At 58.1% G+C, this 14,575-nt stretch overlaps 3 protein-coding genes across 4 annotated transcripts; 1 reads left to right on the top strand and 2 right to left on the bottom strand.

Moving 5' to 3' along the window:
- Positions 1–812: 812 nt before the first annotated feature.
- LOC101539223 (sulfotransferase 1A1-like) lies at positions 813–4,581 on the bottom strand. Of its 2 annotated transcripts, XM_055136177.1 has the most exons (8): positions 4,447–4,581; positions 2,687–2,905; positions 2,465–2,590; positions 2,262–2,359; positions 1,756–1,882; positions 1,561–1,655; positions 1,105–1,285; positions 813–1,019 (listed from the first exon to the last, which is right to left on the bottom strand). In XM_055136177.1, exons 2-8 carry the CDS (start codon positions 2,832–2,834, stop codon positions 907–909), a joined length of 888 nt encoding a protein of 295 aa, XP_054992152.1. In that variant the 5' UTR covers positions 2,835–2,905; positions 4,447–4,581; the 3' UTR covers positions 813–906. The 2 variants fall into 2 exon arrangements, with proteins under 2 accessions (XP_054992152.1, XP_004622274.2); XM_004622217.2 differs by lacking the exon at positions 4,447–4,581 and having other exon boundaries at positions 2,687–3,326.
- A 458-nt stretch (positions 4,582–5,039) lies between these two features.
- Positions 5,040–7,884, bottom strand: SLX1A (SLX1 homolog A, structure-specific endonuclease subunit). Its single transcript, XM_055136179.1, has 6 exons — positions 7,514–7,884; positions 6,667–6,718; positions 6,084–6,401; positions 5,470–5,597; positions 5,311–5,398; positions 5,040–5,237 (listed from the first exon to the last, which is right to left on the bottom strand). Exons 1-6 carry the CDS (start codon positions 7,681–7,683, stop codon positions 5,184–5,186), a joined length of 810 nt encoding a protein of 269 aa, XP_054992154.1. The 5' UTR covers positions 7,684–7,884; the 3' UTR covers positions 5,040–5,183.
- Positions 7,543–9,027, top strand: BOLA2B (bolA family member 2B). Its single transcript, XM_004622718.2, has 4 exons — positions 7,543–7,650; positions 8,034–8,215; positions 8,306–8,403; positions 8,613–9,027. The coding sequence occupies exons 2-4, from the start codon at positions 8,153–8,155 to the stop codon at positions 8,710–8,712; spliced, it is 261 nt and encodes an 86-aa protein (XP_004622775.2). The 5' UTR covers positions 7,543–7,650; positions 8,034–8,152; the 3' UTR covers positions 8,713–9,027.
- Positions 9,028–14,575: the final 5,548 nt, after the last annotated feature.

Here is a 14,575-nt window from a genome sequence, read left to right as displayed (position 1 = left end):
CCACAGGCAGTTCCATGGGTCCTGGACAATTCAAGACGCCTTCCTCTAGCAAAGTGCCAAGTTCTACCCATTTCTTAAGAACCCCTGTAGACATAACTCCAGAAGTTTCCTAGGACACAGCTTTCAGAAAGGAGTTCCCTGTAACCCTTGCCTGCTGAGCTGAGTCAGCTCCTGCCATGGGCCACCTGGGTGACCCTGAGCTGTTCCTCCGTCACCGCTAGTTCTGCCTACCGCCACTCACAGTTCTGCTCAGGAGCCACAGAGCTTTTCCTACTGTCTCCTCAGTTTTGTCTCTATTTTTTTTTTTTTTGGATCACACTCAGCATTGCACAGGGGTAACTCCTGGCTCTGCAATCAGGAATTACTCCTGGTGGTGCTCGGGGGACGATATGGGATGCTGTGAATGCTGTGAACCGCTCGGACACTTTCAAGGCAAATACCCTACGCACTATGCTATTGCTCAAGCCCCTTAGCAGGGTGTTCTGACCAGCCCTACTGTTGCCTGCCTGGACGAGGGTGATTATTCTGTCCTGTCTGAAGACACCTCGTACGCAGACGGCTACTCCCTGCCCCTCAATGTGGCCCAGAGATACGTCGTGGCTTGTAAGGAGCCCAAGAAAAAGTGAAGAACGCTTGGACCTCCCGATTCGGCTGCTCACACAGGGTGCCCAGAGGGGATGTGACTGAATAAACACTCTCCCACCCGGCCTGAGGCTCCAGGTGTCACTGCACCAGGCCCCTCCCCACCCGGCCCCAGCAGGTGGGAACCAGAATACTGGGGCGCTCCCAGCAGGCTCCACAATCTCTTTGCTTCCAGTCAGGGCTCCGCTTGGCACAGCCGTGCTTTATTCTGGCAGGGACTGGGCTTTCCCCGCACCCCGCCCAGGCTCTCCCCGCCTGGCTCCCTCAGAGCTCCGTGCGGAAGTGAAGGCCACAGCCGGCCATTTTCTCGGCATAGTCGGCGTCGAAGCGCTCGTTCTGGGCCACGGTGAAGGTGTTTTTCCAGTCCCCTGCAATGCCTGGAGGAAAAGGGGCGAGCGGGAGGTCAGAGGCTGCTCCGCCCACACCCTGGGTCCCCAAAACACCACCCTGGGCAGGGACGACCTTTCCGCATGAAGGGGGAGATGCTGTGGTCCATGAGTTCAGTGGGGATGTCGATGTAGTTGCTCATGGAGTTCTTCTTCATCTCCTTGAAGGACGTCTGCTCGACGATGTAATCCACAGTCTTTTCCGGCAGGGAGCGCCCCAGGAACTCGAGGATCTTCTGAATCTCCCTTTTGGGGTTCTGAAGCAGCAGGGCCACGGAGGTGTGGGCCGGAGGAAGACCCCTCTCTGACTCCAGGGGTTCCGGCGCTCTCCGCTTGGGGACTCCCTCCCGCCCCTGGACACTGGCACCTCTCCCTGGCGCCGCCGTCCCCTAGACCCTGCCCCTGAAACCAGCGGCCGTGGTTCCTTGTGAGTGAGGACATGGAGGGTCTCCCGTGACTGGCACTGACTGGGAGCTAACAGGGGATGTCTGACCAAGAGGCACCCCGCCCCCCTGCCTCCAGCCCCGCTCACCTCCTTCATGTCCTCATAGAAGAGATAGAGAATCGGGTGGGTGTGGCTCAGCTCCTTCCACTCCTTCACGTGCTGGTACCAGGACCCGTAGGACACTGGGGAGTGGGGGGCGGGGGGGTAATGGCACATGGGCGTCTATTTAGGCTGCCCTTGTTGTCCAAGCCCACCAGTACCAGCGGCTTTCCCGAGACCCACCATCCCCAGCCATGAACTTCTCCAGGAAGCTGTCCCAGGTGCCGGGGTCTGGGTGCATCTTGCCCATGCGGTAGAAGTTGTAAAAGGATACGGCCACGTCCTTTGCATTGCGGGCAACATAGACAGTCTGGGAAGGCAGAAAGAAGATCCAGCTTGGCTCCATCAGCCCCCAGCATGTGAGGCAGGAGCAGTGCTCCACTCTCCCCCCCACCCCCGCCACAGCATCCTGGCCGGCAGAAATATGGGTCCAGAAGCGTGTGAGAGGGACCTGGGGGCAAAGGTGGCTGACGGATTTGAACCCTGCTCTGTTGTCCTGGGCCTGACTCTGTCATCCTTGAAGCCTCAGGTGTGCTGGGCACCTGGCCCTACCCCTTGGGGCCCTGGAACAACCCGAGTCCGCTGCTCTCAGCTCTGCCCAAGGGTGTCTCACTGGCAGTGCTGTCGGTCAGAAGATGGTCAGAGCCGAACTGCCCCCACAGCCGCCTCGGGCTGCCTCTGCCACTCACCTTGACCTTCTGGTCTAGCAAGGTCTGGGGGAGCAGGCTAAGGGGCAAGTGCGTCTTGAGGAGTCGAGGGGCTGGTGTGTCTTTGAGCGTGTCCATCCCTAAGCAAGCACAGGGAAAGGGCTCACGATTTGAGCCACACACACACACACACACACACACACACACACACACACAAACACAGACGGCTCCGATCCCCCGCACACCTGAGGGGAGCCCTGGCAATTTGAACTCGAGGAAAGGCACCCGGATAACGATGGGGGCCCGGCGGCACTTCTCCAGATCGCCACCCTGGTAGATCATGTCCAGAATCTCGCTCACCCAGGTGGTGCCTGGAGGAGGGGAAAGAGGTACCAGTGCTGAGGGTTCGAGCCCAGGGGCCAGTGGGGAACACAGTCCCTAAGAGGGTGGCGGCCCTTGTCACCTACCAGATTTGGGGTAGGTGCTGATGAGCAGGTCATCGGGCCTGGCTTGGAAGCTCTGCAGAGGCCCCAGCGCCTCTGCGAAGTACTTGATCAGGGGGACCCCCTTCACGTACTCCAGCGGCGGCCGGGTCACATCCTGGGTCTTCTCCATGCTGCCGTGTCAGGGGTCGGGCTGCGCCTCTCTGAGCCACTGGGACAGCCTGGATGCTTTTACCTGCAGTGCTGGAGATCAGAGCCGGGGCCTCACACACCCAGGACAAGTGCTATGTCCTTAGCGTGGAAATTTTGTCCCTGTTGCTGGGTCACACCCAGCTACGCTCAGGGCTTACTGCTCATCTCCATTCAGGAATCACTCCTGGCTCTACTGGGGGACCATTTGGGGTGCTGGGAATCATACCAGAAGGGCAGTGTGCAGAGCAAACTGCCATACCCACTACCCACTAGACAATCAGCCCCGCAGCTCGAGTGAAAAGGACAGGATTCTAGGGCTGGAGTGATAGCACAAGCGGGTGGGGTGTTTGCCTTGCACACGGCCAACCCGGGTTTGAATCCCAGCATCACATATGGTTCCCTGAGCACCGCCAGGGATAATTCTTGAGTGCAGAGCCAGGAGTAACCCCTGTGCATCACTGGGTATGACCCAAAAAAAAAAAAATGACAGGAGTATTCTCACCCGTGCCTCGGACCTGCAGGGTTGTGGGCTTCCCCATGAATTCTTTTTTTTTTTTTTTTTTGCTTTTTGGGTCACACCCGGCAACGCACAGGGGTCATTCCTGGCTCATGCACTCAGGAATGACTCCTGGCGGTGCTCAGGGGACCATATGGGATGCTGGGATTCAAACACGGGTTGGTCGAGTGCAAGGCAAACGCCCTACCCGCTGTGCTATCACTCCAGCCCCGAATTCTTATTTTGTTTTAAAACCTTTTCTTTTCGGGGGCTGGAGCGATAGCACAGTGGGTAAGGCGTTTGCCTTGCACGCGGCCGACCCGGGTTCGATTCCCAGCGTCCCATATGGTCCCCTGAGCACCGCCAGGGGTCATTCCTGAGTGTAGAGCCAGGAATGACCCCTGAGCATTGCCGGGTGTGACCCAAAAAGCAAAAAAAAAAAAAAAAACACAACCTTCTCTTTTCCCCGGAGTCCAGGACCAGACCTCCTGTGCTGAAGCTCGGGGCCTGTGGCTGAGAGCCTGGTGGCTTGCCCTTGCTTGCTGGCCCATGGGCGGTGGAGCCTGTGACAACTCCCACTGTACTTTGGCTTACTCGCTGAGCTCTTCACAATACCAGCGGCCAGCCTATACATCTGAGCAGTTCCACCTCCCTGGGAGGGCAGTGCCCTGACGGCTACTCTGGAAGCTCCAGAACATGCTTTGGGTTCCCGGGAAGACAGCTCGGGGCCTGCCTGCTGCTACTCTGCCAACCAGCTTCCTCTCTTCCCACACCTGATCTGGCTCCGAGCCCACTCCCAGGTGCTCTTCTGTGGGGCCCTCCTTGAGACCCAGGATGGGATGTGGTGGGGGGCTGCATGTCTGCCCACCTCCTGTCCCGCGGGAACCAGAATCCCACCTCCCCAGCCACTGTTCGTCTTAGCTCGGGGACAAATAGACATTGAGCAATAGGGCTGCTTTTGGGAACCAGAGCCTGGCATGTCAAGTAACAAATCTGGGGTGACACAGAAGAGCAGAGGAGAGGGCTGGAGTTGGTCACCACGACAGGACATCCAGGGACCGCGCAGCAGGGAGCCCGGCGCCCGCCCCACACTCACCTGACCTCTAGGTTCCGCTGCGGAGGGCGCGGACTTCGGAGTCTGCCTGGCCGCCTCAGGAGCGGCTGTCTTGTAGGTCCAGGGTGGGAGGGGTATGGCGTGCCCTGGGACTTGGCTGCCCTCCAGGGAGGAAAGGGTGGAGTTTGGGACTAGGGGGCGAGGCCCAATACCGACCACCTCAGCATCCAGGCTTAGTTTGGCCTGAAAACCCAACTGTGGGTTCACCGGGGAGACGTCCAGAGAATGACCAGAACTAGATAAAAAGGGGCCAGGCAGTTGGGGGGGCCTTGTTCCTCAGTCCACCCCGCACCCTTTCGTACTGGCTGGGCTGGGCAGGAGGGGGATGGGAAAGGCCGGGCTCACCTTGCTGCTGGCTCCAGGCCCAGTGCCAGGCACTCTGGGTTCATGTCCTGGCCACTGAGGGCACAGGCTGGATCCCTGGCACCATGGTCCTCAGCACCGCTGCCGCCGCCAAGAGCCTCATCCCTCCTCCCTCTCTCCTCCACATCCCTGTGGGCCCCGCCACTTCGCTCCTCCCCCGGCAAACATCACAAGTACCCCATTATTCAGAAATTTTATTGAACTGAGTAAAAAATGCATATTTACACCCCTCAGATGAGCAGGGATGGCAGAAAAGGAATGGGAAGAGGGTAGGTCAGGACTAAGGAGGCCGAGGGGCAGGTTGGGGGCAGAGGGCAGATGTAGGGGGAGGAGAGTCAGGTCTAGAGGGCACAGGGTCAGGTGCAGGGGTGCGGGGGCTGGTCAGTCTCCAGCATGTCTGTCCAGTGTGCCTGTGGGGTGAGAGGGGGGTGAGCGGCGCCTGGCGCTCTGGGGCAGGGAGGTGGCACCCAGACCCCCTCTCACCTCCTTGAATTCCACAGCGTCCTCTGCCTCCTGGTGGCCCGTGCCGCTCAGCCAGATCAGGTCTCCCCACAGCACCGAGTTCCTGCAGCTGCCCGGGGACACGCAGTCAGGCCCACGAGCCTCCTCCCGGCCGGGCCCGGGGCAGGCGGCAGGACTCACCCGGGACACTCGCCCTCCAGGGGCAGCAGCTGCTGAGGCTCCTCCTGCAGGAACAACTCTGCCAGGCAGATCATGTGGGCGCGGAGGGGACAGTCGGGGTGCGGGCAGCACAGGGGCCCCTCTTCATCCTGTCAGGCGGGGCAGGGCAGAGCGGGTGGGCAGCCGCTGACGCAGGCCACTATCGGGAACACCCTGTGCTCAGGCACTTTGCTGCCCATCTGCAGTTTGCAAAGAAGGCCACTGAGGCACAGAGACAAAATACCGCCCAGGGACAGAGCTGGTCCTTCACTCAGTTCTCTGTGGGGGGGGGGGGGGGGCGGTTCCCGTGGCCCGGGCTAGGACACAAAGCCATCTCCTCCTGCTCGGCCTGGCCTGCCACTCAGCTAGCTGCTGCCTGCCCTGTGGGCTTGGTATGCAGAGAATACGCGGTGGCGGAAGGCTTTTCTTCTCCAAAAGATACGCACAAGAGGAATCGCGGGTGGAAGTGGCGCTCCTGAGCCGGAAGGGGTCAAGAGCTGCCCAAATGTGCTATGGTATATTGGGGCAGAGTGGTCAAAGAGTGTCAAGTCTTCAGGGCCCCCCACACACCTTCCCAGCGCGGGCACCATCCCCACCTGCAGCTCGCGGGCACACAGGCTACAGCGGGCCTCGGAGTCCGGGTCCCGGGCCGGCTGGGCAGAGGGGGCGGCGCGGCGCCTCGGGGGCGGAGGCCCGAAGGCCAGCGGCATGTGCGGCGGCGGCGGTGGACACAGCTCCTGGCGGAAGTCGGGGCGCAGCCAGCACAGCGTGAGCGGGAGGCGCGCCCAGGGCGGCGCGCGCAGCATGTGCGCCAGCACGCGCAGGTGGAAAGCGAACGTGGCCTCGCTGCGCTGCTTGGGACCCACGTGTGCCAGGCGGCGCGAGGCGTGCGGGTGCTGCCAGGCCCACTCGAACTGCGGGGCAGACAGGACCAGGTTTCAGACGGTCCCAGGAAAGGCCCCCTGTCCCCCACACCGAGGTGGGGGATGGTCCCAAGTGTCCGCACATCCCTGCCACCCCCAGGTCCATTCCTGTGTCCTTTCTTAAGGGAGTGGGTGGGGATGGGCAGGGGGTCGTTCCGGGCAGTGCTCGGGTGCTATGCCACGGAACCCAGGCCTCCTGATGCAAGGGCATGCCTGCGCCCACTGCTTTTTCTCCCCCACCTCGGACTTGTCTTACCCGAAGGGCGGCCACTGCTGAAGGGAAGCCGTGCACGATGAGCACCATCTCCCTGGGAGAGCAGAAGGGAAGGGCAGCCAGTGAGTGCGCCACGTGCCCACATGCCAATCTAACCCTCAATCCACCAGAATCCTTGCACTCACCTAGCCAAGAGACCTTTTTGTTCGTTTGGGAGCCACACCCATCGGTGCCCCGGGCTTACACCTGGCTCTGCACCCAGGAATCGTTCCTGGCAGGGCTGGGCGACCCTATGGGGTGCCAGGTCCTGAACCCGGGTCAGCCACCATGCCAAGCAAGCGCCCTCCCCGCTGCATTCTCTCTCTGGTCCCCATAATGTGGAAATATTGTACACATAAATAGTTACACCCTTGTCACCTAAAGCTACCTCAATAAATAAATTCTAATGTTTATTTATTTTCTTTTTTGTGTTGGGGGAGGGTACACCCAGCCGTGCTCAGGGCTTACTCCTGGCTCTGCGCTCAGGGATCACTGCTGGCGGGGTTCGGGGGACCTGGGTGCCAGGGTTCGAAATGGGGGTCGGCCTGTGCAAGGGAAGCCCCCTCCCCGCAGTCTTAGCGCTCAGGCTCAGGCCTTAGACTTGCGTCTATAGGGAAGGTGTCTCCCCAACCCGGTCGCAGGCAGCTTAATTATCTTCTTTTCCCCCCAACACCGGACTAACACCCCCTTCCGACCCCCACACCGATCACGGGTCCCTGCCTCCCCACCCCTTCCCGGGCTCCCACGGAGCTCCGAGAGAAGCCGGCCCCCGCCCCGCCCAGCCCGAGCTCCTCAGCCCCGCCCCCGACACGCCTCCCCGCCGCCCGGGGCCGAGACCCGCCCCTCTTACCAGGGCCCGCGCCCGCTCGTCCGCCAGGCCCCGCCTTTCTTGCGGCCCCCGTTGTGCTGCTGCACGCGACGCGCTGGGTCGACCGTGAAGCCCACGTAGACGCGGCCCGGGTGCTTGGGGTTCAGGCAGTAGAGGAGGTAGACGCCAAAGAAGCCCCCCGCGGGGCTCATCGGGGGCGAGGCGTGGGGTCGAGGGCCGAAGCTGGGGGTGGAGGCGGCCTGGGGTGGACCGCCGAGCCCGCGAGCCCGGGAAGGGATGGGCGGGGGCCGCGAGATGCTCGTGTTGTGGGCAAGTGCTTGGGACGACCCCGAGGTGGCCTAAAAGCCACAGCAGCGCGGGTTCGTGTTCCCTCTCCCGGCTGCAGCGAGGGTGTCTGAACCCTAACGAGTCCGTTTAGGCGGCTGACCCGCCCTCGTGCCGACTGACCCCCTGCCCCGCTGACCGCCAGCGCCGAGACGCGAGACTGTGGAAGCTCGGCTGGCCGGGGCCGGAAGTGCCGTGCTTACACCCGCCTCCCTAGGGGCGGAAGTAGATGCTTCGGCGGAAGTGGCCTCAGTAAGGGCGGAAGCGTGGTGGTGCGTGGTCTGAGCTAGGGGGTCTCATTCCCCGCTGGGCTGCCGCCCTCGTTGGGCTGCTACAATGAACCTCAGCGTCGACTACCTCCGCGAGAAGCTGCAGCGGGACCTGGAGGCCGACCACGTGGTGAGTGGAGCTGCCCCGGCTTGCCCACGAGGGGGAGCGGGCTCCCGGGAGCCGCGGACGGCCCCCAAGCACCCTATGCCGCCCCTGTAGGAAGTGGAGGACACGACTCGCGACCGTTGTGCGGCCAGCTTCCGAGTCCTCGTAGTGTCGTCCAAGTTCGAGGGAAAGCCCCTGCTTCAGAGACACCGGTGAGACCCCGAGATCCCCTCCATCCGTGTCCCCCCATTCTTCAAAACCCCCCTCGCTTCTGGCTACACGCCCCAGAGTCGCCTTCCATGCCCCCCAGGGGCATTCTTCGTCCCTATACGCAGGCCAGAGACCTGGGGACACCTTCGGTCTCTGCTCGCCTGAGCCTCTTCCTAACCCGTGCCCATCTTTTCCTGCCCCTCCCCCCCAGGCTCGTTAACAACTGCCTCTCGGAAGAGCTCCAGCATATCCATGCCTTTGAGCAGAAAACCCTCACCCCGGAGCAGTGGGCCCACGAGAAGCAGAAATAAGCGACTAGGACCTGCAGGCCCTGGACTTGCGGAATCTGGGCCCGATTCGGCCAGTGTTGGGGGAACATGGGCCCCAGGGCCTGGCTGCTCCCTGTCCCCTGCACTGTAGAGTGTTTCATGGTCTGCCAGCTCCAAGTCACATAAAGATCTGTGTGTCCCCCGCTGTTATGTGACTGGTCTGGGCCAGGCCTCCACCTCCAGGGGGCGAGCTGCTGGTGCTCTCCTGAGTGTCGTGCCCTGTGGTACTTCATGCCTGTCCCCACCACCCCCCCAGCACCTCCCTGATGGCCCCCACAACAATAAAAAAAAAAGAAGAAAAAGTTTGATCGGAAAAATTTCTTTGGGATAGGTCTCATAGTTCCTTAAACACCAGGGTACCTTACCACTCTCTGCCCGTCTGTCTGTCCTGTGGTCACTGCTGGGGCTCTGTGACAGCCTTCAAGATGGATGTCCTTGAAAGTAGTGTGGGGTGTGGGGGATGGGTGGAGCAATAGTACAGCCTGGCATGCAGCTAACCCGGGTTTGATCCCCAGCATCCATGTGGTCCCCAGTGCTGCCATAAGTGATTCCTGAGCACAGAGCCAAGAGTCATCCTTGAGAACACTTGGTGGCACACTTGGTGTGCCCCCTGCCCCCAAAATAAAGACTGAAAGCCAGTTTCAGGGCCTTGGGGACTTTTTGTCATAGTCATCACCCCTACTCGTGTCTTTGTTCTGTGGGGTCTACACCTGGCTCATTAGGGCGCACACCTCTGGACTTAGGTGACTCTGGCCATTTTCGACCAACTCTTCATCTTCCTGGTGTTGTCCTCATGTCGAGGCAGAATAGCGGCCCTCTAGCCTCCCCTTGAGGTCTCCCAGCCCTTCCCAGATGTCAGGGGTACAGAGTGCAGTAAAAGCTTCCTGTTGCCCAGATTCAGAGGCCCCTGCCTACCAGAAAAAGTGCAGTGATCCGTGAGCCCGGTATAGCGTGAGATTCACAGGAAGGAGGTGCCGCAAGGGACAGGGTGGGGTGAGAGCAGGAAAGGCAGGCCCACCTGACCCGGGGCTGCTGATGCTCCGACCAGGTAGCTGGGGAGGGCGCAGGAGGAAAAGGCCCAATTTAATAAGATGTGCAGGGGAGAACGGGCTTTCCACCCTGAGTTCAGGAATGGGGAGGCCCTCTGGTGCCACAGAGAGAGGAAGGGGGTTCTTTCACAGGAGGGAATAAATAAAGCTGGGTTTCTCAGGTAGAGACATTTCTACACAAATTTCTCCCGGAATAATCTCACAAATTTCATTCTTCTAGGTTTCATTCTTCTAGGTTGGCGGTTCCCAGATTTACTTGGCATGCTACTCCTTTTCCAGAAAAAGTACTCAGTGCCCCTTGAAAATCTACCTTCCTTAAGTGAACAAGGAGAATGGGCTCATTATACCATTATCCTGAAGCTACTGAACCCCCGGGTCATTGCAGCCCCCCAAGAGCAGATAACGCCACTTTAGGAAACAGTTTTCATCAAAGGTAACTTGTGGCTTTGTCCAGTAGGAAACATGCAAAGCTGCTCCGTATTCCAGAACCTTCTCTATTTTTTTTTTCTTTTGGGTCACACCTGGCGATGCACAGGGGTCATTCCTGGCTCTGCACTTGGAAATGACCCTTGGCAGTGCTCGGGGGACTATATGGGATGCTGAGAATTGGACTCGGGTCGGCCGCGTGCAAGGCAAACGCCCTACTCGCTGTGCTATCACTCCAGCCCCGAGCCTTCTCTATTCTTACTCTACCTGCGGAGCTTCTCTGAAAACCACTCTGGCAGTCCTAGGCTGCAGCCTCGAAAATCTTGGGGTGATCTGCCTGTAGCACCTTCTTGTGCTCTAACCCTACCAACTAGATGGTAAAGTACCAACTGATAAATAAATAAACTGGCAGTGCTCGGGGCTTACCCTAGTGCCTTAACCCTGGTCCTGTCTCTCCAGGACTCTAGGAAAGTAACTTTTAAGATTTTTTTTTCTTTTTGGGTCACACCTGGTGATGCACAGGGGTTATTCCTGGTTCTGTACTCAGGAAATACTCCTGGCGGTGCTCTAGGGACCATATGGGATGTTGGGAATCGAACCCGGATTGGCCACATGCAAGGCAAATGCCCTACCCACTGTGTTATCACTCCAGCCCCCAGGGACAGTAACTTTTGACTAACAGGTAACAGCCCAGTGTCAAGCCAGGCTCTTGATTCAAGGATCTGCCAAGTTTGGTTTGGTTTGGGGCCATCCTTCTGGTGCTCAAGGGCTAGGCCCACCTCACTGTGCTTCTGGGGAACCATTTAGTTCCAGGGATGGAACTAGGCGATATTCCTGGCCAGAGAGAAAGTACCTCAGGTAAGGTGTTTACGTTGCATGTGGCCCACCAAAGTTCATAGGGTCTCCTGAGCCTGCCAAGAGTGATTATTGAGCGCTACCAAGGGAGGCCCCCAAAATACTAAAAAAAAAAAAAATAGAACCAGGTCATATGTGTGCAAAATATGTACCCTTTTTCATACCTTTACTAGCAGTAGTGATGTGTTCTCTGATAACCCTTGGGCCTGGGCTCATGGCGAGCTGATCTTTCCCACAGCCTGTGTGAGAAGGCTTTGAGGACATTCTCATGGGGAAAAGCAAGATCATGGAAGCCACGCGACTCTAGAGAAAGCGGACCCCACTCAGACCCTGCACTCCAGGGCAGGAGAGTGGTACCACCAGTAGGGTGCTTGCCTTATACACGGCTGACCTGGGTTTGATCCCTGCATCCCATATGGTCCCCTCAGGAGTCACGAGTAAGCCACTCGTGAACACCACTGGGTGTTACCCAAAAAAATGAAATAAAAAATAATGATTGTCCCTGAATTCCTAACTTCACCACCATCAGTTAGTGAAGAGAATCCAGGCCCTACCCCAGAATTCAGTTCAGCAGGACTCTAAAGCTGGGTTCCTCCCTATCTCAGGCGACTTTCTGATGGGATGGGATGTTCTTTTTTTGGTTTTGGGTTTTGGGCCACACCTGGTGGCGGTGGTATGGGCTTACTCCTGGCTCTGTGCTCACAGCAGGGATCACTCTTGGCAGAGACCAGGGGACCATAAGTGGTACCAAGAATCGAACCCGGATCAGCTGAGTGCAAGGCAAGGCCCCTCCCAACTGATCTGCTCCAGTCCCAGGATGGAGATGTTCTCTTGGCTTCGTGCACGTTCAGTATGGCAGTCACCGGCCACACAGGACTGGTGGTCGTCTGTCATCATAGGCTGGTCTAGACCATTGGTTCTCAACCTTGATGGCTATTTTGTGTCACTTAGGAACTTTTTTCTTTTTTGCTTTTTTTGGGTCCCACCTGGCGATGCTCAGGGATTACTCCTGGCTCTGCACTCAGGAATTACTCCTAGCGGTGTTCAGGGGACCATATGGGATGCTGGGAGTTGAACCCGGGTCAGCCGCGTGCAAGGCAAACGCCCTACCGCTGTGCTATCACTCCAGCCCAAGAACTATTTTTTTTTTCTGGCTTTTTGGGTTACACCCAGCAATGCACAGGGATTACTCCTGGATTATGCACTCAAGAATTACTCCTGGCGGTGCTCAGGGGACCATTTGGGATGCTGGGAATCAAACCAGGGCCGGCTGCATGCAAGGCAAACACCCTACCCGCTGTGCTATGGTTCCAGCCCCGCAGGAACTTTTTTAAAGACGTTGATTTTCAGAACCTGGAAGAATAGCTCAGTGGCTTCAGGCAGCGCCCTGAGAGTGTCCCACTACCAGTTCCATCCCCCATGTCCCCGTGTCCCCAACGGGATCAGGGCAGCTCTGCTGCAACTCTGGCTGTGGGCAACCAGGGTGTGAGATCACCACACAGATGCAGCCCCCTGCGGCAGAGTTGGGAGGCTGCAGCCGGCAGGGCAGTGCGACCCCTGGTGACCAGAATGTGCACAACCACCACAACTAGAGAGTGACTGCAGGGGCCACAGGCCCCCCAACCCTACAGCGGGGAGGGCACTTGCCTGGCATGCCCCCAGCAGCTTTATGGTCCTTTGGGCCCCTCCAGGCAAGATCACTCAGCACAGAGCCAGGAAAAAACCCTGAGCACTGCCGGGTGTGGGCTCCCCACACACACAAAAAAAGCGTGACCTCAGTGTCACCAACCAAAGGTACAACCTTCAGTGTACCTTTTCTTTCTTTCTTTCTTTCTTTTTTTTTTTTTTGCTTTTTGGGTCCCACCCAGCAATGCACAGGAGTTACTCCTGGCTCGTGCATTCAGGAATTACTCCTGGCGATGCTCAGGGGGACCATATGGGATGTTGGGAATCAAACCTGGGTTGGCCGCGTGCAAGGCAAACCCCCTACCCTCTGTGCTGTCGCTCCAGCACCATTCGGTGTACCTTTGTACACTGTGCCACCGCTGGTCATTACCACAACTAAATATGTGAGCACCAGAGCCCGCCAGCTGTGCAACCCCTGGTACAACTCAACAAAGGGAAAGGATGGGAATGAACAGGCGAGATTGCCTGTTCCCGGCTCCGTACTAGCGCCGCTGACTCAGGCTGTCAGGTGATTTGAAAGTGCAGCTGAGAGGAACTGAAGCAATAGCACAGCAGGTAGAGCGTTTGCCTTGCACTCGGCCGACCCAGGTTCGTTTCCCAGCATCCCATATCGTCCCCTGAGCACCGCCAGGAGTAATTCCTGAGAGCAGAGCCAGGAGTGACCCCTGGGCATTGCCAGGTGTGGACCCCCCCCCAAAAAAAAAGACCAAATGCAATAACCTCTCAGTATCTGTATTGCAAACCATAATGCCCTAAAGTAGAGGGAGAGTATGGGGGAAATTGTCTGCCATAGAGGCAGGGGGAGGGCTGGGATGGGGGGGATACTGGGGACATGGGTGGTGGAAAATGTGCACTGGTGGAGGGATGGGTGTTCAATCATTGACTGAAACTCAAACATGAAAGCTTTCTAACTATCTCACGGTGACTAATTAAAAATAAATAAGTAAATAAAAAAGAAAGTGCAACTGAAGGCCACAGCCACTGGCCTGGACCTTAGCCTCGAGCGACAAAGTGATGGTCATTTTTTGAGGGAGTATTTCCTCATAGAACTAGGCTGGGGGGGCAGAGCGATAATACAGTGCGTAGGGCACTTGCCTTCCATGCAGCTGGCCCACATTCAACCTTCGGCATCCCATAGGGTCCTCCTGAGCCCGCCAGGAGTGACCCCTGAGCACAGAGCCGGGAGTAAGGCCTAAGCACTGCTGGGTGTGGCCCAGAAGGCAAATCAAAATGATCAACTCCAGTCATGCTTGTCCTGCGTGTGGCAGACTGGGTTCGGTCCCCGGCACCGAATATGGTCACCTGAGGCTGCCAGGGATAATCCCTGAGCATAGAGGCAGGAGTAACCCCGAGCTCTGCTGGGTGTGGCCCCAAAACAAAACAGAAAGGTTCTCAGCCTCAGGGCTAGAATGATAGTATAGCCGGTAGGGCATTCGACCCAGGTTCGATCCCTGGAATCCCACCACCAGGAGTAACCCCTGAGCATTTCAGCATTACCAGTGTGACTCCAAAAACAAGAAAAAGACACACACACACACACACACACACACACACACACACACACACACACCCGCCAAGAAAAAGAACAGGATCAAGCACAGACATGGGACCCCAGTCCTCTCCTAGGGCCATGCAGTTTTTGCTTTTCTTTGTGGGGAGGGTAGGGGTTGCTCCCCACAGTGCTCAAGGGATCATATGGTATTGGGAAATCAGACTAGCGTCATATTTATATATGTCACATAGAACACAAGTGTCGTACCCCTGTACCATCTCCTTGGCCCTGCCACTCAGTCTGAATGCTAAGAACTTTTTTCCTCAGCTGGGGAACT

The sequence above is a fragment of the Sorex araneus genome, chromosome 4 (genome assembly GCF_027595985.1).
Source record: "Sorex araneus isolate mSorAra2 chromosome 4, mSorAra2.pri, whole genome shotgun sequence".
NCBI lineage: Eukaryota > Metazoa > Chordata > Mammalia > Eulipotyphla > Soricidae > Sorex > Sorex araneus.
Note: the sequence above shows the minus strand (reverse complement) of the source record. Positions and strands in the feature narration are given on the sequence as shown.

Excerpts from the sequence above, each read along its gene's own strand:
- BOLA2B (XM_004622718.2), top strand. The coding sequence starts at position 8,153 with ATGAACCTCAGCGTCGACTACCTCCGCGAGAAGCTGCAGCGGGACCTG. Across the intron at positions 8,216-8,305 it reads ACCTGGAGGCCGACCACGTG|GAAGTGGAGGACACGACTCG; the intron begins GTGAGTGGAGCT and ends CCGCCCCTGTAG. Across the intron at positions 8,404-8,612 it reads CCCCTGCTTCAGAGACACCG|GCTCGTTAACAACTGCCTCT; the intron begins GTGAGACCCCGA and ends CCTCCCCCCCAG.
- LOC101539223 (XM_055136177.1), bottom strand. The coding sequence starts at position 2,834 with ATGGAGAAGACCCAGGATGTGACCCGGCCGCCGCTGGAGTACGTGAAG. Across the intron at positions 2,360-2,464 it reads ATTGCCAGGGCTCCCCTCAG|GGATGGACACGCTCAAAGAC; the intron begins GTGTGCGGGGGA and ends GTGCTTGCTTAG. Across the intron at positions 1,656-1,755 it reads GAAGTTCATGGCTGGGGATG|TGTCCTACGGGTCCTGGTAC; the intron begins GTGGGTCTCGGG and ends CCCACTCCCCAG.
- SLX1A (XM_055136179.1), bottom strand. The coding sequence starts at position 7,683 with ATGAGCCCCGCGGGGGGCTTCTTTGGCGTCTACCTCCTCTACTGCCTG. Across the intron at positions 5,399-5,469 it reads CTGGAGGGCGAGTGTCCCGG|CTGCAGGAACTCGGTGCTGT; the intron begins GTGAGTCCTGCC and ends GTCCCCGGGCAG. Across the intron at positions 5,238-5,310 it reads ACGCTGTGGAATTCAAGGAG|GCACACTGGACAGACATGCT; the intron begins GTGAGAGGGGGT and ends CTCACCCCACAG.